The 26714-nt window shown below is 31.7% G+C and overlaps 1 protein-coding gene across 1 annotated transcript in view; it reads left to right on the top strand.

Moving 5' to 3' along the window:
- Positions 1-26714, top strand: part of LOC148303007 (uncharacterized) — a 154877-nt gene that overhangs the window by 102766 nt on the left and 25397 nt on the right. The window contains exons 4-5 of the mRNA XM_088270718.1: positions 173-294; positions 5055-5306. Coding sequence (XP_088126844.1) covers positions 173-294; positions 5055-5306 — 374 coding nt within the window. The remainder of the gene's footprint in view (positions 1-172; positions 295-5054; positions 5307-26714) is intronic.

Genomic DNA, 26714 nt, shown 5'->3' with positions numbered 1-26714 from the left:
GGTATTTTAAATTTTTTTTAAAAATCAACATGTCATTCCACAAAGTTAATGCCGAATTAATAAATAATACCAATGTTTTTCACCATTTTTGTCATATAATGATGCCACCGATGTTTTCATATGTCCACCGATCAATTTAAGTGTAATTTTACATTATTTGATTTGTTTCCAGGGGTGAGAAGCTGATTCTGACAATGGACAAGAGGCCTGGGAAGGGAGCCTGGAAAAGTTGGATCTGGTGGGGAGTTGGAGCCATTCTGATCCTCGCTATCCTCTTCGCCATTCTTGCTGGAGGTGAGTGAAGCTGGAAGCATCTGTATAAGCCTAGTAATCTCCCATTTCTCGTTCAGTGTTGAGGGTCATGGTACTCTGGAACGTCTGGAACTTAAATGGAGGATAGAGGATACCACGTTGTCTTAAAATCTATTATGACACGTGTAAAATCGATGCATTCCTATCATTTTCAAACACCGTATGTGAAGATAAGTCAAAATTTTACAACACTATCCTTAACATTCATCATTCACTTTGTGTAATACCTTTTTTATAAACACTTAAAGTCATTTAAATAAAATTATTACGGTTTGACATTTTGCACAAAAATAAAAAGTTTGAAAGCGAGATAGAAGACAAATGAATCACAATGGGAATATTTTTAAAAGTAGACTCGATTCAAATTTAGTTGGTTATTTATGATGAGATATGTCTATATCAATTGCTTTACTACTTAATAATTTTTCTAGATTATATAAACAAATACCGATTTTACTTACATGTAAAATTTCTACATTTTTAAATTTTAGAGTTCTGTCCTTGAGACGTTGAAGGATGAAGAGGTGTAACAATAGATTCTAAGAAATAGTGGAATTTACCAAGTAAAACTTTTATTATAAATGGATAGATTTTACCACAAAGTGACTGCCGAATCAATTAATGAAATTAGATGGAGGAACTTAGATGAATGGAAAAGGTGAATGTCAGAAATTGCAAGGGCACTATAGGTTACATATCGCCCACTCCTTTCAAGAACGTCATAAATCAAAATACTTGATTTTTCAGGAGAACGATTTTAAAGTTTAAAACTATAACACAATGTTTTAAAAATAAATATCAAGCCACTTATTGAACTTTTTACTGTGCAACAGATCTTTTTAGGTAAAACCTGAAGGTTTTTTCTACATTTGAAAAATATTTAATTTATTTATAAAAATAATTAAACAATACATTTTCTTCAAAATGCAAAAACAACATTTTCTGCCCTGTAGCGGGTAAATATTAAGTTAAAAATATGCCTCTTTTGCTGGGATATAGTACATTTTCTGGGCATTCCGAAAACATGCACAACTGAAAATTGACGATTTTTGATTTATGACGTTCTTGAAAGGAGTGAGCGATATGTTTACTCGTAAAAAATACTATTAATATGTATGAATATCTTGAGGACATAATTTTAAATTTTCATGCAGCTTATTATTTGACCAGTTCATTTATTTGCAACATTTTTATATACGTAAAATGTAGTTCCACCAAGAAATGTCAGAAAAAAATTAAAATCTGGTCGGATTTAAATTAATATACTCAAAAAATTGGTCTTACTTAAGTGTTTTATTTTTATAATTTTTATTTGAAGCTCTAACTGTTTGATTTTTCATTTTATAATTAAAATGAAACTTTGTTTTAAAATCACTTTAAATATTCTATTATAAGTTAATTATCATGTCTACTGGTTTCAATTGTAACCGCTTCTTTATCAAGATTATATTAAAATTAAAATTGTGATCTTCGCAAATGGTATTAAATAAATATTTAAAAGGACAAATCGCTCACTCCTTTCAAGAACGTCATAAATCAAAAATCGTTAATTTTCAGTTGTGCATGTTTTCGGAATGCCCAGAAAATGTACTATATCCCAGCAAAAGAGGCATATTTTTAACATAATATTTAACCGGTACAGGGCAGAAAGTATTGTTTTTGCATTTTAAAGAAAATGTATTGTTTTATTATTTTTTAAATATGCTAAATATTTTTCATAACATTCAGATTCAACATAAAAAGATCTATTTCAAAGTAAAAAGTTCAATAAGTGGCTTGATATTTATTTTTAAAACATTGTATTATATTTTTAAACTTTAAAAACCATCTCCTGAAAAAAAGTTTTTTGATATATGACGTTGTTGAAAGGAGTGAGTATAATGATACACAAAAAAAGATTATTGGAATGCCCTTCAGTACATAATAAGTAAAAGATGTCAATATCCAAGGCGATCTTGTACGTTAATGGTCCCTTCTAATCAAAGAGACAAGTTTATTGGAAATGTCAATGACCTTTATGTTACATAATTGTATTGTTCTAAATCAGGCTTGGTCAACCCAAATAGCATCCCGGGCCGAATCGATGACTTAAAATTTTACCAAGGGCCGCAAACAGACATTTTTATAACAATGAATTTCATACTTATTTATTTTTTGTGAGTACATATTATAAATAATATAATGCGGAGGTAATCAGAAAGTAAAATCATGGTAATTGTGAAGAAAAAAACATTACTACGACCAGAAGTGAGTAGAAAACATACAATGAACCAACAAAAATTTATTGGTATAGTAACAAACATTTTGAAAATTTTTAATATTCAAAATTATTTACAACATTTTGAGTGTGTCCAAATACTTGTTCACAAAATCTGGATTATCTCCAATTACAGGAGTCATTTTCATATTATTTTTTGACATCTCATCAAAGATGAAGAAGAATATGGAAGTCTGGGCATTCACGGGGCTGACGACCCGTAGCTTCTTTACATCTCACCAATAGATGTCTCTAGTGAAGTTCTAGTGATTCAAGAACAAGGTTTCTAAATTGGTTCATATATATATAGAACTTCCAAGAATTTGAGTAGTGTGGTTGTCAATAATGGGTAGAATTGGTGAATGTTACACGCGTGTAAAGTGATCACTTAAACCAGCCTATGACGGTCGTCAGCCCCGTAAATGCCCAGACTTCCATATTCTTCTTCATCTTTGATGAGATGTCAAAAAATAATATTTCAAAATTATTAATTAGGGCATATAAATCAAACATTTATATATATATATTAACATTTTTATTGAAAAAAAAATTATAAATGACCACTCATTTTGAGATTTCAGTTTCAGATTTCAATTTCAAATCTATTTCAATAGTTGAAGTTACACACTTTAACTGGTTTTCGAGATTTTTTGAGATTTGCAACGCTGAAGAGTGTGCGAACGGATATTGTTCACTTTTATAACAACATGCATGACTTGGCTCATAGAATACTTGAGGACATAAATTTTGTTGATGCATCAAACCGTGTATCACAAATATATCACTGGTTCAAAAATATTTTCTTCACACATGTCCGCGGGCCGCGGGTAGGCCACCCGTGTTCTAAATCGTACCATGAAAACTAGGTGAAATTGATTTTTCACTGTGGATAAATACACATTGGATAAATTGTTGGTATCATTTATAATAATAATAATAAAACCCTTATCCGCACCCCAATGGTGCATAGGGCACTGCGTCATAAAAACGCAGTGTTATCTTGATCGTTTACACATGAAGGAAAGGTGATCAGCCCTCCACTTATAATACTTAAAAAAAAGTATTAAATAATTTCAACAAAATTTTCAAGAAATTATGCCTAACTTTAAGATTTAAATTTAAATACTCGTATTTTCTGTTATATTTTTCAAAAATATAATTCATTGAATTTATAATTCGTATTTTTTGTTATATTTTTCAACGACGAGACGAAATATACGAAAATTATTGTTTGCGAAAAGTTTAAAAATGTATTCTATTTTATTTAAATAACATTATTTACGTTGTAGTAAAGATAATCAATAAAATTATTATGTAAAAGAGGAATGACATTATAATTTGTTGAATAAATTACAATCTTCAATTTAAAAAAAAAACTCGAAAATTATAAACAATGTTATTAGTGTTTTGGATAAAAACATTGTGAAAAAATGCATAATTTATGAATGTAAATATTGTCACCTAGATAACAAATGAAATCAAATTATGATTTTAAATTATTTATTTTATCAGACACTGGATTTTATTCATCTTCCAGTTGATACATCAATTTGTAGATATCTTAACTTGAAATGAAGCATCTATATTTTTATACATACAACTATAAATGCTTCATCTTAATTCGAGACACCTATAACAATCAAATCGATTGAATGTAAGCAAGAAAAGTTGGACTTACGCAACCAGAATCTAGTAATATTATCTCGAGTTGATATTTCGTGTTCTTTAAATACAAATTTAAACCAATTCCAAAGCAAGCGGTAATAAAAGCGGGCCATAAACAATTGTCGTCAACAAAGGTCTGTCTGCCCACGATTCCTGACGAAGAGATTAATATCCTGGATATATTTTTACTGACTATTGTTTGTTCTTGGTGAATATATCGTCTCAAGTCGTCGTCGACTTTAGAAGTGGATATAACTTGTCTTGTAAACGCATATACGAGTGTTATAAGTTTATACAGAGAAGCGTAACCAATTGACAGACCCGCGACGATGTAAACACCTACTCTAGGCAACTAGAAACTGCTAAAATGCTATGCTCAGATCGTCAGCTGGAGTGTCCCTTAGAGATAAAATAAAAAATTCACGCATTCTTGAAAGCCTGGGTGTAACAGACATCAATAGTAAGGTAGAGAAAAGCCAATTGAGATAGTATGGGCACATAGGACGCAAAAAACCTGAACATACTGTGAACCAGGCAATCGCACATGGATCTTTTTTGAAAAGCATCTAGAGGAAGGCCAAAAAAACATAGATGCTACAGAAATGTAACAAGAATTTGAGTTTTTATAGGGTTTATGACATGTCATAGGCTTGTTAAGTGATCACTTTATACAAGTGTAAAATTGACCATTCTACACACAAACATAGCCGATCTTCTTACACCATCTCTCCAATATTTATTTATTATCTTTTGCAATATTTCTTATGTTATAATTATTATTGATCTGAAATTATTTACCATATTTTTTTCATTTTTTCAGTTGGAGTTTTCTCCAAGGACGACGCCATCATCACCCCTTACAACTCCACATTCCAAGAGTCGCAGGCCAGGAGTCTGGATGGACCGATCAAAACAGGAGGAATATTCGGCGCTGGTGACACCAACGATCTAGGACACGGAAAGGATGCTGAAGATGATGATGCTCCAAAGGATACCACTTACCCTTACACTCCTGGACCACCTATCGCTGATATTGGACCACCTCCGACTACAGACATAAGCATGATATATGGTGAGTGACTCATTATCCTGTAAACTTTTGAAAATTTTCAAATTATTTGTAAATATACAGGATTTTCAAATTATTTTATTTCTTAAGTTAGCTTATATTACAACTAATATAAACTATTATTTACACTTAATTTTCATCATCTATATAAATATATATTTATTTACATTTCTTCACAGTAAACAAAACATTTATTTTTAAATACTTTCAGACTCTTTTCATTCTTCATACATTCAGGCATCTCATCATACATTTTCAAACCCTTATACATTAAACAGTTTTACGACTCAGTTTTTTCAATAATGGCAGTCTTATTTTATCCTAATTTCTAGCAATATATACAAGACAATTTTTGTTTAATACTATTTTATCCCTAAAATATTTTGGTAATTTATCGTTAAAAAAATTATGTACAAAGATCAGCATGTTAAATTTTATTCTCTTTTTTTTAAAGATAACTAGTTTAGTTCTTCTCTCATTTTTCGTATATTATTATACTTATTTTTCTTAAGAACTATTTTCATCCCTTTATTTTGTTTAATTTGTAATTTATTTAAATTTCCTTTGTTTGCTAAAAATAATATTGTTGAGCAGGATGGGGATAATAACAAATTATTTTTATAAACCTTCTTTTTTTCCTGGCTCCATCCCAACTTATCGTCTTTGTAGACTGTTGGAGTCAGCTTTCCTCGTCCTCAGGTTGTAGGTCCTTCTGTCATGGACAACGTCACCTAGGCCATGCCTTCGAATCATGTTTTCTTTTTGCAGCATCCATGAATTCCTTGGTCTTCCTCTAGATGTCTTTCGAGGAAGATCCATGGTGATCGCCTGGTTCACGATATGATCAGGTTCTTTTCGTCCTATATGCTCATAACACTTTAATTGTATTTCCTCTTCCTTTATTTTGAAATGTGTTACACCCAGGCTTCCACGAATGCGTGAACTCTTTATTTTGTCTCTAAGGGACACTCCAGCTGACAATCTCTAATGTGGAACTAGCCGTAACTCAGGTTGCGGCTGTTTGGCTTAATACGGCTTAAAGTTTAAGTCTTAAAGCATTCTTATAACTGGCCTCTATCATATACAATCACAGATTTTGATCTCTTTCCTTTACCGAGATATTCATTATCCAAATAGCCGCAACATTGTATTTATTTGATACATCGCTCACTCCTTTCAAGAACGTAATACATAAAAAAACTTGATTTTTCAGGAGAACGTTTTTAAAGTTTAAAAATATAATACAATGTGTTAAAAATAAATATCAAGCCATTTACTGAACTTTTTACTGTGCAACAGATCTTTTTAAGTAAAACCTGATTGTTTTTTCTCCATTTGAAAAATATTTAGTTAATTTGAAAAAATAATTAAACAATACCTTTTCTCCAAAATGCAAAAACAACACTTTCTGCCCTGGAGCGGGTAAATAATTAGTTAAAAATATGACTCTTTTGCTGGGATATAGTACATTTTCTGGGCATTCCGAAAACATGCACAACTGAAAATTGACGAATTTTGATTTATGACGTTCTAGAAAGGAGTGAGCGACATGTGTTGGCAAAAAGCATCACTTTAAGTTAACTTTAAAGACGTTTATCTCAAAACTACTGTTTTTAACTTGCGGCTTTTTGCCTCTGCACATTAGATCCAAGCATTCGCATTTCAGCAGTTTCTAACTGCCTATTTTTTTTATTACACTCATAAATTTGTCTTACCATTCTTTCCTCACTCATTCGTTCCACATGTCCAAATTATCTCAACACACCTTTTAGTGTAGAATATCCTCAACCTTCCAGTAATATTAGGTTTTGATAATTGCCTTACCATTTATATAACACGCTCTAGTTTCTTGATTACATGTTTGGAACATGAATGAGGAACTGTGTGGCAATGATGTCAAGGTCTGTCATAACTGTACCGAACGTGTTTCTATATAATTGCTTGTCAATACGAAATAAATGTACAATATTTGCATGAACAACTGTTAAAATAATCATTTTTCATGCGGTAAAAATCTCAAAGCCTTGCCTTTACTAACCCTAGATTACAAGACGTTCGTATTATTTACGACGGACATCTGTGGGGAGCATCGAGGCAACACATGTAAAGAAAGAAGTGATACTAGCATGTATCTTAATTTTTTTAACCTATATTTTAGGTTCGTATTTTATATGAAGTTCTCGAAAAATATGTTGCTTTTATTTTTCAAGGTTTTTTGTCCGCCTCCGTATTGTAATGGTCAGCACGCTCGGCTACCGTTCTGGAGGTCCCGGGTTCGATTCCCAAGGGGGGTAAAATAAATATAAGTGATTTATTCACTGTAATATTTATTCAATACTACCATGACTGGTACCTGAAGCGGAGGCTTGATCACCTTTCCTTCATGTGTAAACGATCAAGATAAAACTGCGTTTATATGACACAGTGCCCTATGCATCATTGGGGTGCGGATAAGGGTTTTATTTTTATTATTTTTGTAAAACATAAGTTTTGAAAAATAAGTGCAATATGGTAAACGTTTTTGGTAAAATGTGAGTTTTTCTTATCGTCGTACAACGTCGTAACTCCCGTATTACTGTTTATTGAAACAAGTTCCGTGGTCTAAGGTTAAAAATATGTTTTAGATATTACGACAGAGAGAAGATATTTCTTAAGAACAGAAATTTCATTAATTGATTCGTCGGTCACTCTGTGGTAAATAAATTTCCATTTTTAATTTGGATTTTGCTTGGTAATTATCATTAAACATACACACACAAGCTCTCTCTTAATATACAACAAAGTATTCATAACACATATTGCTCATTCCTTTCAACAACGTCATATATCAAAAATCGTCAATTTTCAGTTATGTTTTCGGAATGCCCAGAAAATTTACTATATCCCAGCTAAAGCGGCATATTTTTAACATAATATTTACCTGCTATAGGGCAGAAAGTGTTGTTTTTGCATTTTGAAGAAAAGGTATTGATTAATTATTTTTTTAAATATACTAAATGTTTTTCAAATGAAGAAAAAACCTTCAGGTTTTACCTAAAAAGATCTGTTACACAGTAAAAAGTTCAATAAGTGGCTTGATATATATTTAAAAAAAAAATAATTATATTCTTAAACTTTAAAAACGATCTCCTGAAAAATTTAGTTTTTTTATATATGACGTTGTTGAAAGGAGTGAGCGATATGTGGAATTATTTGATTAGCCTTTATTATTGTCAATCTAACTGTTATTTTATTTTATTTTTTTGTAAAAGCTGTATAATTCCCAAATAAATAAATTATTGTTGTGTAAGTAAAATTTAATTATTAATCATATAAAAATATTTGGGTATTTGAAAACGGTACAACATGACATTGACAGATTTAATTTACAATACAATAAATTCAAAATGTAATAAAACACAAGTTTCAACAATATAAGATAATAATTTAATTATTGAGTCCCGTATTAAAGGTACTTTGACACAATGGTCTAAGGTTAAATAATTAAGTATAGCGTCTGAAATGAGGCTAAATTTTTAAAAGCGATTAGGAGAGATAAATTGATTTCGTTAATTGATTCGGCAGTCACTTTGTGGTAAAATCTATCCATTTTTAATTAATGTTTTACCTATAGTATTTACTGAGATAAATTGATTTGGCAGACTCCCAAGGACAGTTTTTGGCTTAGAGGCACATTGGAGCATACATGTCCTGTATAACCTTGAACATAATGAGTGACTCTAAAATCTGTTCTGTTTTGTACTTTACTGAACAAAGGCTCAACTTAAATCGGCTGTCCAAACTTAAAACACACTAAGGGAAATTTTTTTTTAGTACGTTTTTTTTGCATTTTTGGACTAAGTAGAATCTACTTAGTCCAAAAATGCAAAAAAAAACGTACTACAAAAAAAATGTCCCTTACTGTGTTTTGAGTTTGGACAGCCGAAGTATTCAATAGCTTTTTACTAGTTTTACTGTGGGATATTGACGAAGTTGTCGGGATTTCGGCACATTTAAATAAGTATATAACTATAACACACCCGATGACGTAAAATTTGATGACGTATGGCGGTGTCCGTTTTTCGTTTTATCAAAATATCTAATGCTTAAACCTTCATATCTCCCTTACTACTCTACAGATTACAATAAGAATGTTACTGATAGTCTTGTGAATTTTCATATTAATTTATTAGCCAATCACACACACATCATGATAATGATCCATCATTTGATTTTCCACAACTAATTTACATCTTACCGGGTTTCTACTTATTGTAAGACTTTACTTTTATAATGCCAATAATTCCAATTACCTTTGTAATGCCAATAATTCCAGTCAATTCATTGGTAGCGCTAAATACTGCTAACTGTTACCTGTTAGAAAACATGAATTCATTCCGCGAACAAGATTCGAAAAGTCCAATTCAGAGATAAACGACCATTTTTGAAGAAACCCACAATTTAACATTTAATAATGTATAAAATAGTAAAATTTGGCTAGTTTATTTAGCGCCATTTTATAAATAAATAAAATAAAACATATTTTATTTACAACATTTTGAGTGTGTCCAAATACTTTCGCAAAATCTGGATTATCTCCGATTACAGGAATCATTTTCATGTTATTTTTTGACATCTCATCAAAGATGAAGAAGAATATGAATGTCTGGGCATTAACGGTCCTGAGGACCGTCATAGGCTGGTTTACAAGTATTTGGAGACACTCAAAATGTAAATAAAATATGTTATATATATATATATATATATATATATATATATATATATATATATATATATATATATATATATATATATATATATATATATTTATAAATATATATATATATATATATATATATATATATATATATATATATATATATATATATATATATATATATATATATATATATATATATATATATATATATATATATATATATATATATAAATATATATATACATATATATATATATATATATATATATATATATATATATATATATATATATATATATATATATATATATATATATATATATATATATATATATATATATATATATATATATATATATATATATATATAAATATAAAAGCTAACTTAAGGAATAAAATTATTTCCCTATGATGAATTGAACAACATACTTGTGAAACGGGATTTTCTTTGATTTCCCAATTCATTATAAAAAGATGTGTTGAGTGAATAATTGTGCCACTGGTTGCCGACTTCTGGTCCAATGAATGGTCTCCGGTACGCCACACGACGGAAAGTGAATGTGGTACATACCAAACGAGTTTGCGTTGCCCAACGTTCACCAGTTCGCCTATGTGGCTGTAATCCGTAATGAGGCTGTGTTGCCGGTAGAAAAATTCCAGACTGCCATAGATCTGGTAGGACAAAATCAATATAGGCATTCGCTAATGTCACACCCATAGAAAAAAATCTATGGAATCGGAGAGATCGTTAGCATTTACAATGCAATTCGTTTAACACACAGTTCTTATACAACAATGAAATATAACTGTTTTTTGTATAAAATATATTAGACGGTAAATCAAGACACGTAGGGTTTTTTTCAAAAAAAAAATTTATTAGAAGGAAAAACAACAGTTTCAATACATGAAAAAAAAAGGATACAAAAAAAATCATGTATACCAATTACAGTTTTTCACATTTATACATAGGAAAAGTGAGAGAGGAAAAAATCTATATAAAACAAGAGATTTGAGATAAGGATGGGATAAAGAGAAAAGGAGATGACAGTGATAGGAAAAGAATAAAAGGAGAGGACTGGGAATAGAATTACCCTTTTCGGTTTATAATAGTTCGAATAATATTTTATCCTGGTTTCCTAGAACCCCGAATACCCTTTTTCACACAAGTTTGTGAACTGGAATTTTCTGAACCAGAATAGCAGTATGCCAAATACTTGAAAGTGGTTAGATTAGGAGTCGAAACAATCGGCGGGTATGTATGAGGAGATGCATGAACGTGGAAGAGGCGAATTATCCTCGCAAAGACAGAGTGGTGTGGCGTTCTATTCTCTCTGCCTACCCATGCTGCGAAGCGGCGTGATGGTGAGGAAGTAGCAGTTGAGGTGGAAATCAAAGATGGAATTGAGGATGATGCTGCAAATATTGGTGCTTGTACTAACCAAATGGCCCTTATAAGGGGATATATATGTAATTATAATACATATATATAATCAAAATATAAATTTCAAGGAATATATCAAGATTACCACATTTTGAGTGTGTCCAAATACTTTTTCGCGTAATCTGGATTATTTCCAATTACAGGAGTTATTTTCATATTATTTTTTGACATTTTATCAAAGATGAAAAAGATCTAGCCTATGACGGTCGTCAGCCCCGTAAATGACCAGACTTCCATATTATTCTTCATCTTTGATGAAATGTCAAAAAATAATATCAAGATTACACTGCTTCTATACTATTAATTGCCCTATGCACCATTGGGTGAGGATAAAGGTTAGAGGGAATTGTACCGTGGACCATAAAAGGTCACTGTAGTGTTTTTACGTGCATACGCTAGCTATAAGCTGGAATGGTCGTGTTATAAATGCATTAGGCTACTTTTTTAGAGCCTAGATCCGGCAGATGACGTCATTCCATGCGGCGGAGTCCTGTGGAACCGGTCGCACCCACGGCACCCAGATGCAGTCGTGCGGTATGGATTAGTGAACACATAGCAGTCTGAACATCCTTGGAACGCGAATCTGAACATTCGAGAGAAGGCTCAGAGAACAAGTCGAATGATTTGAGTAATTTAAACTGATAACATCAAATGTTTTATTGTATTCACGTGAACTAGATTCAACCCTTAATGTACTAATAATGGATTAATAAATAATAAACCCTTATCCGCACCCAATGGTGCATAGGGCACTGCGTCATATAAACGCAGTGTTATCTTGATCGTTTACACATGAAGGAAAGGCGACCAGCCCTCCGCTTCAGGTACCAGTCCAAGGTAATATTGAATAAATATTACAGTGATAAAATCAATTATATTTATTTTACCCCCCTTGGGAATCGAACCCAGGACCTCCAGAACGGTAGCCGATAAAATAAATAATGGATTAAGTAACACAAAACAGTCTGAACATCCTTGGAACGCGAATCTGAACATTCTAGAGAAGGATCAGTGGATAAGTCGAATAATATAAGTTACTTCAAGTGATAATATCAAAAGCTTTCGATGGCAAATTGTCGAATTATAGCCACTTGAACTAGATTCGACCCTCAATGTAACACTAAGAGATTAATGAACATAAAAGAGTCTGAACATCCTTGAAACGCGAATCTGAACTTATCAAGTTGCAAAAAAATATGGAAGTCAATAAAAGCAATATTTTGGAATTTTTAAATCACATTTTCATATGGTGTACGGGTAATTAATTATAACCTAACTATGAGTATTTCAATGTTTTAGAATTTAGTACATAAACCCTGATGATGACAAGGTTCTTGTCGAAACCGGTTGGATAAAGTGTACCAATAAAAAGTGGTTAAAACAAAGTTGTTTTATTTTATAAAGTTTATAAAATGTGCCACAAAGTATCTGCGAAAAACATTAGAGAAAATAAATAAATATCACAAAAAGGTTTCATAATTTCTTATCAATGATTAAAAAAAACACATCGTTTTTTACCACTTGAGTTTTAATATGTTATTAGATTAAAACCAATATTTTTAGCTTTTCCACTTTATTTTTATTTGACCAGCGACCGGGTTTCGTCGTTACCGACATCATCATGTCGGTAACGACGATACCCGGTCGCTGGTCAAATAAAAATAAAGTGGAAAAGCTAAAAATATTGGTTTTAATCTAATAACATATTAAAAATGCAATTCCATCACGAAGTGTCAGTGGATAGTATAAATCCACTTGAGTTTTATTATAGACTACATGTTTCAGAAGTTAAACTTCCATCATTCAGGTCTGTATAATGTTATTATACAGACCTGAATGATGGAAGTTTAACTTCTGAAACATGTAGTCTATAATAAAACTCAAGTGGTAAAAAACGAAGTGTTTTCTTTAATCATTGTAACATGTCTTACCACAAAGTTAATACCGAAACAATAAATAAAATTTCTTATCAAAATTACACGGCACTTTGTCGACCGGTTGAATTAAAATTTACGAAATAAAAATATCATAATCGCAACACTGATTGCCTCATTGTTGTGATTCTCAGATTTGAATTGCAAATTCACCAAGATGGTTGTGATTCAATTCCACGCACGCAAAACCGTTGGGGCGGCCCTCGGCATTTCTTCCTACGAAAGTGAAATGAGAGCATGTCGCATAATGGGGCATTCAAATGAGTTTTGTTATGTTATGCGGGGCAATTCCATTGTACGCTGCTGTTCCACTTATTGTCGAGGAATGCGCCCAGGGCGTGATGCGAGAAGGGAGATCAAAAAATTCACGTCCTATAAAATGTAATAATATAATAATAAAATAAAAAAATAAAAAAAATTATAAATAAATATATGTATATATATATATATATATATATATATATATATATATATATATATATATATATATATATATATATATATATATATATATATATATATATATATATATATATATATATATATATATATATATATATATATATATATATATATATATATATATATATATATATATATATATATATATATATATATATATATATATATATATATATATTTGAAAAAAAATAATAATCACGGTGGCAGCAAGTGTTTTCGCCTAGAATTTTCACGCATGAATACATGATTTCAGGCTGAAATATGTACGAGTATATCTAAAATTAGAAACGGTTATTGGATTGAATTCTTCTTTTATTTACATACTTATAATAAGTTAATATTTAAGTAATATTTATATTATATATCATATATAATAGCTGTGATATAAGTATACAAAAAAAAATTTATGTTAAAAAAAAGTATCTATGAAAAAAAATATATATATATATATAAATATATAAACACTAACAAAACCGACTGACTAACAAAACGTAAAATGTTTAGGAGGGCCATTTAAATCACTTTAGCTTGGCAAGAACATAAATATCAATGCAGTTAGTCATTTTGAACAAGTCAATATATTATCCTTTCAAGTTGAAAATTGCTTTGGGATTTTTTCAGGGCAATATTAAGCTAGTGAGATATCAAATAGTCAATGATCACGTTTTTTTATAAAAAATGCACTTGGTCACTTTCTCCGGTATGACTACGATACATTAAAAAATATATTTTTATACTCCTTATTTTTCTATAACTCAATACCATAGATTTATTTCGAAGAAAAGCTTATTTCTACAATTTTTTTCTACTTTGAACAAAAGTTCAATCACGTCCAATTTTACATGGGTTTATAGGAAATCTAGTTGCGTTTTATCGTATATCGGACCTTAGTGCTGGATGATCGATAGCCCGATTATATTACCAACCACATAAATTTGTTTTACTATTCTTTCTTATCTCATTCGATGCACATGCCCAAACCATCTCGACACATCATCCTTTATTATTATTATTTTAGTATAATAATAAATAAAACCCTTATCCGCACCCCAATGGTGCATAGGGCACTGCGTAATACAAACGCAGTGTAATCTTGATCGTTTACACATGAAGGAAAGGTGATCACCCCCCCGCTTTAGGTACCAATCCAAGGTAATATTGAATAAATAGTACAGTGAAAAAATCACTAATATTTAATTTAACCCTCCCTCCCCGGGAATCGAACCCGGGACCTCCAGAACGGTAGCCGAGCGTGCTGACCATTACACTACGGAGATGGATTATTTTAGTATACACACACTTATTAATTTTTTCAATAGAAAAACAATATTTGAAAACTAAATTCAATTGCTGTAATGGACGTAATTAGCTAAAGAAACTACTGAAACCATGTTAGAGACGTTAGAAACCAGTTATTAGCCAACAAAACTAAGTAGGTTACCTGTTATTTCTTTAAAAAATAATCAATTTTAATCAATGATACGCCATCAATTATCTCAGCACCTCGTGTGAAGGAAATTGCGTCTTTTAATATATTGTACAATAGATGAGCATACATTTATCATAAAAATTTCAATAATACGCAACAGCAGGTAATTCTTGAATAAATCATTTATAAAGGGTGTTTTTTTAAGCATACAATTTGAATTTCCCGCAATAAATTGATGGTGGCACCCGCCGTTTGGCATGTTACGCCATCTTATTGAAAACACAGCTGTTACATCAATGTCATTCAACTGAGGTACTAAGAAGTCAGTAAGAAGATTGTAACTTTCTGGCCAGCATCGTCTTTGAAAAAATAAGGGCCAATGATTCCATCTGCCCATAAAGCACACTAAACAGTGACTTTTAATGGATGTTAGGGTGTCTCGACAAAGGCAAAGGGCAACAAAGGCTGAATTCGGAAATTCTGCTTATTTAACTAAAAATATGCCTCATCAGTGAACAAAATTTTGCGTTAAAAAAATAGGATCAAGTTGAATATTGTTTTCGGCCCATTCACCGAACCTACGACGCGCAAAATAAAATGACAAAACGTACTGACCACAAATTAACTCGACTGTCCAAACTTAAAACACAGTAAGGGACATTTTTTTTGTAGTACGTTTTTTTTGCATTTTTGGACTAAGTAGAATCTACTTAGTCCAAAAATCCAAAAAAAAAGTTCTACAAAAAAACGTCCCTTACTGTGTTTTGAGTTTGGACAGCCGAACTGTCAACTGTCAAATTTAGAAACAATGTTGTCAGTTTAAATACCAAAACTCTATAAAAAAAACACCCTAAACAATTCATGAGTATACAATTATCTCAAAAATTTCAATAATACCTAACAAAGCATACTAAATTCCCTAATAAATCGTTTATAATACGTATGTAGCACATGAAGATTTTTTTCAATATTTTTAATGGTTGCGTGTCTAAGTGAAGTTATAAACATATGTACGTATGTAATTGAATAGTTAGTAATCCATATTATATGTAATTACCGAAGAGTTCAACGTAGTACAAGAACCTTGATATCACAATGTATCAGATTTACTGCGTCTCTTAAACCCAGTGGTCCAGCCAGTCCAACCTTCAAGAGAGGTAATCAGAAGACCACAACTTAATTTTCTTAAAAACCAGGTTACATTTAACGTAAATGCATTTTTTTGCTTAAACATCGTTTTTGTATTGTTAAAATAAATTTGTCTTAGAAAGTCGTTTAAGTGTCGGATTGTGGTCCCGTGGTTAGTGTCGCGGACTCTTAAGTCAGAGTTTCTCGGTTCGAACCCACTCTACCACAATTTGATACCTATTTCTAATAATGAGCCGCTCAGGCTCACAGAAATAGTATGAAATTGAAATATTTGTGTAAATAATAAAAACACAAATATTTCTCCTTAAAAAAAATAATAATAAAAAAGTATAATAATTATACAGTTTTGAAGGAAAAGAGTTTTTGAAAGGTAAAGAGTTAAAAAAAAATTTTTTTCCATACATGTATATTCTAAAAAACAAAAAAATATTCATTACACGTTTTTAAAAAAAAATCGGGCTTGGAAAGACGTGTTATTTCTTCGGCGGTTGGCCGGCGAATGAGTTCTGAAAATTAAAAAAATATTTTTACGTCGAAATAAATTTATGGTTTAGAAAAGAAAAAAGTTATTGAAAGGTAAGGTAAGTTAAAAAAAAGAGTAAACAAATGTTTAATAGCCAAATTGCAATATACGTTTAACAATCACAACACGTGCGGCTTCTCGCGCTGCTGGTCGTCGCGTACTGACTCTGTATTTGAGAGTGCACCCTTAAGCATATTATACGCCATTTTTTTCACAGGAGAGTTCAGATGCGTTGAATATAAACATCTCTAACTAACCAAGTGACTATCACGCCGCTTCCCCGCAGGGGTAGGCAGAGAGAATAGAACGCCACACTACTCTGACTTTAGTTTATACTCAAATGTATTTGAGTATTAAAAAAAAAAGTTAAGTGTATTTGATTTTAAAATATTTTAAGTCGAAAATCGCAATAAAACCAAGAAAAAATTAAAACTACCGTCATCCCACTATCTCGCAATCGAATATTATCCCCGTATTTCGTAATCGACCAAATTAATTCGTAATCGAATAACCCATTATAATCGAATCAGCAAGTACAAGTGCACAACCCTAACACAAATGATATAATAATAATCGTATTGAAGGCCGTTCTGCGGCGCGTCAAATTATTTAGCTTCATGTTATACCATTTTCCGGTCCAAATACTTCCAACTCGGTACACATGCTGCCTACTGCGTACAAACATACCTTCCGGCAATACATTACTTGTGTGTCTCTTTGACTTCCCTACATATTGTCTTTGTAGGCTGTCAGCTCTCCTCGTCTTCAGGTTGTAGGTCCTTCTGTCACGGAGAACGTCACCTAGGCCAGTGGTCGGCAAACCTATTAGTCAAAGAGCCAAATATCGTAGTCGTACAGGAGAAAGTGGCTAACTAACCAAACGTAAAATGTTCAGGAGGGCCATTTAAGTCACTTTTGCTTGGCAAGAAAATAAACATCGATGCTGTTAGTCATTTTTAACAAGTCAATATATACAACATTTTGAGTGCGTCCAAATACTTGTTCACAAAATCTGGATTATCTCCAATTACAGGAGTTATTTTCATATTATTTTTTGACATCTCATCAAAGATGAAGAAGAATATGGAAGTCTGTATTTGGACACACTCAAAATGTTGTAAATAAATTATCTGGTCAAATTATAAGCTTAATAATAAAAATAAAAATGGTATTTTCTGGCGTTTCTCATGTGTGTGATTATAATCCAGGATTCGGATCTCACATACTAATATAAGAGTTTCTGCTTAATAAAAAGCTTCTTTACATCTCACCAATAGATGTCTCTAGTGAAGTTCTAGTGATTCAAGAACAAGGTTTCTAAATTGGTTCATATATATAGAACTTCCAAGAATTTGAGTTGTGTGGTTGTCAATAATGGGTAGAATTGGTGAATGTTACACGTGTGTAAAGTGATCACTTAAACCAGCCTATGACGGTCGTCAGCCCCGTAAATGCCCAGACTTCCATATTCTTCTTCATCTTTGATGAGATGTCAAAAAATAAAAAGTCAATATATTATACTTCCAAATTTAAAATCCTTTGGGATTTTTCTCATGGCAATATAAAGCTAGTAAGATATCATAATAGTTTGTCACGTGTTTAATCACGTGTTTGTAAAAAAATGCACTTGGTCACTTTTTCCTGTATGACTACGATATGCACATTACAACTTTAATGTTTTTTTCTCGAGACCCAAATCTGTTTGCAATTATAGTATATATTTATTATAATTTTAGACCTTCATTAACCTGCCCGGGAGTGAGTTTCTGTGAACAAAACTGTATCTAGAAAGTAATTTTTTTGTTATTTTATTTTTATTTTTTATAATTTTATATCATAGTCGATGCTATAAGCAACATTTTTTTTACACCAGTAAACATGATTTATCGAAGCATAGATAATTTCGCCTTAAATCATGTTTTGATGTAAATCATGTTTTGTATCGGCCGTGCATGTACGGCCATACCAAAGGCAGGCAGCCAATATTCAGGTATGAAACTTGACAAAAATTTGTCAGTGTATCCGGTACGCATTAAATATTTTTGGAACAGATATCTTTTCTTGTGCGCGTAGGTCATACGGGTTAACGCGGAACGGTGAAGAAAAACCGCGCGTATCACGTAAGTTCGTATGTGTAGGGGCGGTTAAAAGGATATATTTGCGTACAAAGATTAATGTAAGTATAGATTCCAAATGGGATGGTTTAGGAGCCTTGGATGTGTCAAGTGTGTGAATAATACTATGGTAGTGACGTGCAGTATTGTTTTCATGCTGCTGTAGTGATTGTCCTGACGAAGAGACAGATACGTCTCGAAACCGGTAGAAATAAAATCTTTGTGAGTGGTTATATACAAAAATTACTTCCATTTTTGTAAAAAATATATAAATGTAATCAAATCGTTCATTTTCAATGGTAATGGTCATCACATTTTTCCACGTATCAACTTGGACCATTACATTCATACGTCTATTCGACCGCAAACGCTTGAAGGCCGTGTAGCGGAAGCTTGCATCAGTTTTTATTTTTTGATTGATGTAGATAAAAACTATTAATGTACTTACACAGAAAAAAACTGTAGGTAATTCGATTAACGTCATAGTATCCTCTTTGATCACGAGATTCACCCGTCGAGTCTATATCAGTTCTTTGAATTAATGACCAATTCTATAATTGTATCTTAGTTTTAATTTAATAATAAAACACTTGTGTAAGACCACGTTTGAGTTTATTAATGTAAATACGAAAATAACTCCTGTATTTGGAGATAATCCAGATTTTGTGAACAAGTATTTGGACACACTCAAAATGTTGTAAATAAATTATCTGGTCAAATTATAAGCTTAAATAATAAAAATGAAATGGTATTTTCTGCCGTTTCTCATGTGTGTGATTATAATCCAGGATTTGGACCTCACATACTTATATTATATAAGAGTTTCTCCTTTATAAAAAGCTTATTTTCATCTCACCAATAGATGTCTCTAGTGAAGTTCTAGAAATTCAAGAACAAGGTTTCTAAATTGGTTCATGTATATAGAACTTCCAAGGTGTGGTTGTCAATAATGGGTAGAATTGGTGAATGTTACACGTGTGTAAAGTGATCACTTAAACCAGCCTATGACGGTCGTCATCCCCGTAAATGCACAGACTTCCATATTCTTCTTCATCTTTACAGGACTAGTTTCGAGAACATAAGGTGTTCTCGTATCGTGTTGACCGACATTAATAAACTGAGATTTGGTCGTATACAAGTGTTTTTTATACTTATTTTTAAACCTATTTAACCCACAACTTTTCGCAACGTTTTATGACTCACGCAAAATTAAACATTGCCCATGGCTGAAAGCGTGCTTCTTGACAACTGCTGCCACTTAGCATTTTCACTTTCGTATTTTCGATACTTTCTTATATTACTTTTTTACTTCATAGATTTGATAAATATATTTTTACATTGCGGTTGCTATGTAAATAGCAAACATTGTGATTCAAACGTTTAACAAATGTGCATTTTAAATTTTCTTTCTTTTAAATTCAACCAGACTGAGCCACAGCAACACGTGATCGGGTACAGCTAGTTTGTAAATGTAATTTATAGCAATTTACAAAAAAAAAATTATTTGAACTACGTACTAATTCAATTCAGAGGTGGAAATATATACTTCTTTTAACCTAAATCTGCATCCAACGGTGCATAGGGCATTGCATCTTATTGACGCAGTGTTATCTTGATCACTTATACTCTTCAGGACCAGTCCAGGATATTTTTATTTATTTGAAAGTTGCGCAATCCCAGATCTGATACAGAAACATCCAGACATACAAAGATTTTTACTATTTTTTTTATGAACTCGGTTGCAAAATTTATAGAAAATGTAAAAACAAATATGTATCCCGATTTCACTATAAATATAGTGCATTCAAAACCTTTCAATATCACTGTCACTGCCAATCTAAATAAAAACATGTCCAGACATACAAAGATTTTTACTATTTTTTTATGAACTCGGTTGCAAAATTTATAGAAAATGTGAAACAAATATGTATCCCGATTTCACTATAAATATAGTGCATTCAAAACCTTTCAATATTACTGTCACTGCCAATCTAAATAAAAACATGTCCAGGGTTATTTTCAATAAATATTCAAACCCTTATCCTTATAATAAGTATCTCACTCTCAACCCTTATCCACACCCCAATGGTGCATAGGGCACTGCATCACATAAATGCAGTGTTATCTTATTCGTAAACACATGAGGAAAGGTGATCAGCCCTCCGATTCAGGTACCGTTGAATAAATATTAGAGTGTAAAAATACTTAAATATATTTGACCCCCCCCCCAGGAATCGAACCCGGGACCTCCAGAACTTTAGCCGAGCGTGCTGACCATTACACTTCGGAGGCGGACAATATATATTAGAGCGTAAAATCATAAAATCATAAATATTTATTTTCACGCTTCCCTGGGAATTGTCCCTGGGACCTCCAGACACGGTAACCATTACACCACGGAGGCGGGTAGAAGCTGAAATTTATACGTAATACCTCGATTCGCGTAGTCAGACAATGGCTACTGTTTCATACTTCCTATATCCTATTTATGTTGTTTTTTTACTATTGTAATTGGCAAATAATGTCCCTGGCAATGAATTACGTTCCTAAATAGGCACACGGATACCTCTATTTGATTAGAATGGACATTATGGCCAAGCGTGCTGGACGGTCGTGTCAATCATCGTGATTTTCTGATATCGATTTCCGGTAATATGGTCTGCATTATAAAACTACGCTTTTTATTGTCAAACCTTCAAAATAATAACGTCACCGACATAATTGTATTTAAAATCTACCTATACCCAGCCACGAGTTGTGACTCAGTCTGGTTAAATGGAAAATTCATATACTTATATCAAAATAGAAGTTCATCTTTAAGATATTAACATGACTATACAATACCAAAATGCAATACCAAACAATTCCAACAGAACTTAAATATTTGGGAACTAAGTACTTCAACAACCTTCCTACAGACAAAAAATGAAGACTTTAAAATGCTAAAAACTAAATTAAATGAATTTTATATATCGCTCACTCCTTTCAACAACGTCATTTATCAAAAATCGTCAATTTTCAGTTGTGCATGTTTTCGGAATCCCCAGAAAATGTACTTTATCCCAGCAAAAGTGGTATATTTTTAACTTAATATTTACCCGCTACAGGGCAGAAAGTATTGTTTTTGCATTTTAAAGAAAATGTATTGTTTATTTTTTAAATATACTAAATATTTTTCAAATGGAGAGGTTAAACCCAAAAAGATCTGTTGCACAGCAAAAAGTTCAATAAGTGGCTTGATATTTATTTTTAATACATTGTATTATATTTTTAAACTTAAATAACGTTGTCCTGAAAAATCAAGTTTTTTAATTTATGACGTTCTTGAAAGGAGTGAGCGATATGTTAATCAAAAAAAGAAAAAAACACGTTTTTTTAAATTTTAATAAAAATAAATTGTATTACCAAAAACATAACTATCAAGTGTAAGTCCCTCTCCAAGCACAAGAGCTCAGTCTCTTTATTAGAGATAACTGCGTTATTAAAGTTTAAGATTGTAATTAGAAATGTTTAAAAAATTAATTAAAATTATAAAAATAAAAATAAATTGTATAAAAATTTGTACATAAATTTAGGTTAACATTTTGAAACTGTATGGTTAAAAATGTCGTTGATAATTTTCATGAAAATAAACTATATATTTAAATAAGTATGAATATGTGCATACTTGAAAAAAAAATTGTACCTACTTTTACCCTTATGATTACAACCAACTGTTTTTTTTATTATTGTAAAAAAAGATAAATATTTATGTTTTTATTATTTTCACAAATATTTCAATTTCATACTATTTCTGTGATCCTTAACGGATCATTATTAGGAATACGTATAAAATTGCGGTAGAGGGGTTCGAACCGAGAAACTCTGACTTAAGAGTCCGCGACACTAACCACGGGACCACAACCCGACACTTATCCCCGACCCGACAATTTTTCTTTCGACAACCCCTGTCGCTGAATTTTTAAATTCTTGAATTAGTATTTTTCCACGCAGTGTTTTTTTGTAGGCTTAATTAGATTTCATGCGGTTTTCAAATAATGCAAATTGATGCTTATTATTTGTGAATTATAATTATTGTTTCATTTCAATGTTATTCAAAGTCGTCAAACTAGATTACTGCCAATGTCATGGAAAATGTAAATTACTGAGAAAAATTCCCGTGCGTGATCATTGATGGTTTTATCGTTTCGTATATCGTAATTTTCCAAATGATTCATAGCAATATAAAAATGTCTATAAGTCTTCAATTGCCCGTTTTATTTATTCGTCCATCGATAATATAATAATAAGTATTAATATTTTTGAACGTCATCTTATGAGCAAATTCTTGTGGATCTACGATTATTTTGATTTTTTAAAGATAAATTTGTAACTAATTTTCTAACAACAGTATATAACAGTTAAAAATTGCTCAAAATAACGATATAAATGATGAAAACCTGAAAGATGAAAACCTAGAAAATTGCTCAAAATAACAATACAACGAACCTGACTTGATCAAATATACTTTCTAAAGATTTTTTATCAATGAATAAAATCCTTATTAAGCGTTATTAGACCAGTGTTCCGCAAACTTTTTCTGTTCAAGGTACATCTCGGCTGTCCAAATTTAAAACACAGTAAGGGACACTTTTTTGTAGTAGCTTTTTTTTGTATTTATGGACTAAGTAGACTCTACTTAGTCCAAAAATGCAAAATAACCTACTACAAAAAAATGTCCCTTACTGTGTTTTAAATTTGGACAGCCGATCTGCCAAATCGAGAAATTTTAGAGGTACACCAAAGATAAAACAAAGTCAATTTAATATTGATTAATTATCAAAATGAATTTAATGCGAAAGCATATTACATATTATGTATGTTTAATGCGAAATCTAAGACCTGCTTAACTGAGAACAGCCGATCAAAATTTTGACCAATTGTTGATAAGGCTGCTTTCATCTCTTCATTGATCGTCCACATGCGTTCTCTTTTTTTTAAGCAGTTAAGTCGAAAATCCCAAATCGCACAAGTAAGTCGTGGCAAATGGTAAAAGATCTGCAATAGCAAGCTTTAAAAGCAGTGGAAATTCATTTTTATATGCAGCCAAAAATGTGCTAGATCTGTTTCGGAAAAATTCAGTTTTAATGTCCGGTTAATCAGTTTTTAGCTCCATGAATTCTTCTTGCTCGTTTATCGGTAAGTGACTTTTTCCGCGGCACACCAACTAATCACCACGGTACACCAGTGTGCCGCGGCACACACTTTGCGGAACACTGTATTAGACCAAAATGAAAAATGTCACCGTTTGATTTTTAACCTCTAAGCTGCTCGATTTCGAGTGTCAAACTTTCCGTCCCGTGCTGGATTATTTTACATTACAATATTTTTGGCAAAAAAAACATATGTTTGCCTATTTTTTGTAGTGAAACTTTCGGATATCCATCATAGATGTTCACAGTATACAATGCACTTTACTTATTATGTTTTTATGGTGTATTTACACAAAAATATTAACATTTACGGACTCGCGGCCTAAAGTATGGCGGCTGTATAGAAGACGCGGCTGTCGTATCTGCGGAGCACGAGCCGACCGGAAGTATTCACGATAAAGTTACACTAAATTAAAATAATTTTGATATTTTATGACAATAAATCAAAGAAAACTAATTTATCCATGCCTCGAACTAAATTTAAGTGCAAAAAATTATCCATAGGTGTTGATATAAGTACGTAAAGTTGAAAAACGACTATGCGTGCGATCCGCAGTCAACGGTACTTCTATAAAAAACGACAATAGATGCGATCCGCAGCTTACGGGTTAACAGTAGTCAAATCAAAGACAAAAGATGGCGGGAAAGAGAAATGTCATTATTTGCCGCCTTTGAAAAATGTAACATTTCGTTATCTAACTTTTTCGTAGCATTTTTTTGTTTTGTCTCTAATTGAGTCTAATAAAGGTAAACGATTGTCAGGTGTTACGTCGTTCAGTCCACATAATCAAGTGTTTACACGATATTATAATATATACTTTCACTATCAACTGTTTGTGGTGTTGTCATTATCTAGCGACAGGTTATCGGCGAGATTATTATAATTTTTTGATCTTCGTGTGCTGAGGTCCAGTCATTAGGCGGGTGAAAGTACCTCAAATAAACTCGTATCGATTTAGATGTCATCCATGTACGGATAATTAAGTAATAACCGGTAATATTTTATTCAAAAATAAATTAAACCTTAAGCGGTATTTGAGGTACGCAAGAATTTCTTTTGAATATATTGTGTGCCAATCTTTTAGTACCTACCCAAAGACCAGTGGCGACATCAACAGTGCAACTTCCATTCGAAGTTGATCACTCAGTGTTCCCAACCGAAAATTTGTAATTACACATTAACACGCCACGTGTGTACATCTAATATTTCCTCAGTGCGGATACGCGCTAGGCGCGTATGGCTGATAAAAATTATCCAAATACCTTAAAAGTATAACGTATAATTGGAAATATACCCTTACAGTTTTGACACGATATTTTAATATTTATTTATTTAAACTTCATTTACAGAAAAAAGAATAAGTATGTACATTGGCGGGCTTATTGCTAAAAAGCAATATCTTCCAACTAACCAAAAACAGACAAGTGATATTGGTCAAAACGTTTGATACCTTATATAATTATATTGCTGTTTGCAATCAGAGGGTAGATAGTACTTGAACATTAAAGGAAAACATAAATTACAAAATGATGATAACAAGGAAGGCAAAGGAAAAAGGGAGTTTAGGGAAGGAGGTGGAGGGAAAAACTAAGGGAGGAATATGTCAATATGTAATGAATGAAAAAAGTAAATGTCCATGTATAAATGTGTAATTTGCGAGTATAAACTCAGCTTTAGTCGCCTTGACGACTCATGTTTATACTCGCTTGTCTCAAAGCGAGTATAAACGTGAGTCGCACGTGAATGCTACATACAAAGAAAACAGGTGTACATCTGAACTAGTTTCAAAAACTACAGCTGTTTTCATCGACAGGTGATAAGTAAAACTATTATTTTTCTGGTCGTATGTAAGGAAATAAAATTCAATAAGTGGCATTATACAAGTGTTTAATTTTTAAAATAATCCTCCTTAGCAGCATTAAAACAACGTAGCTACACAATAAATTATTAGACAGTAAAAAAATATTATTTTGTGATATCTCATCAAATATGAAGAAGAATATGGAAGTCTGGGCATTTACGGGGCTGACGACCGTCATAGGCTGGTTTAATCACTTTACACACGTGTAAAATTCACCAATTCTACCCATTAATGACAAGCATACCACTCAAATTATATGAAGTTCCATATATCGCTCACTCCTTTCAAGAACGTCATAAATCAAAAAACTTGATTTTTCAGGAGAACGTTTTTAAAGTTGAAAAATATAATACAATGTATTAAAAATAAATATCAAGCCACTTACTGAACTTTTTACTGTGCAACTGATCTTTTTTGTTAAAACCTGAAGGTTTTTTCTCCATATGAAAAATATTAAGTATATTTAAAAAAAAAATTGAACCACACCTTTTCTTCAAAATGCAAAAACAACACTTTCTGCCCTGTAGCGGGTAAATATTGAGGTAAAAATATGCCTCTTTTGCTGGGATATAGTACATTTTCTGGGCATTCCTAAAACATGCACAA

The sequence above is a fragment of the Brachycentrus maculatus genome, unplaced genomic scaffold, assembly GCF_059751285.1.
Source record: "Brachycentrus maculatus isolate JH-2025_06_01 unplaced genomic scaffold, ASM5975128v1 h1tg000393l, whole genome shotgun sequence".
Classification (NCBI taxonomy): Eukaryota; Metazoa; Arthropoda; class Insecta; order Trichoptera; family Brachycentridae; genus Brachycentrus; species Brachycentrus maculatus.
The sequence above is the reverse complement of the archived record's forward strand: the minus strand, read 5'-3'. Positions and strand labels throughout refer to the sequence as shown.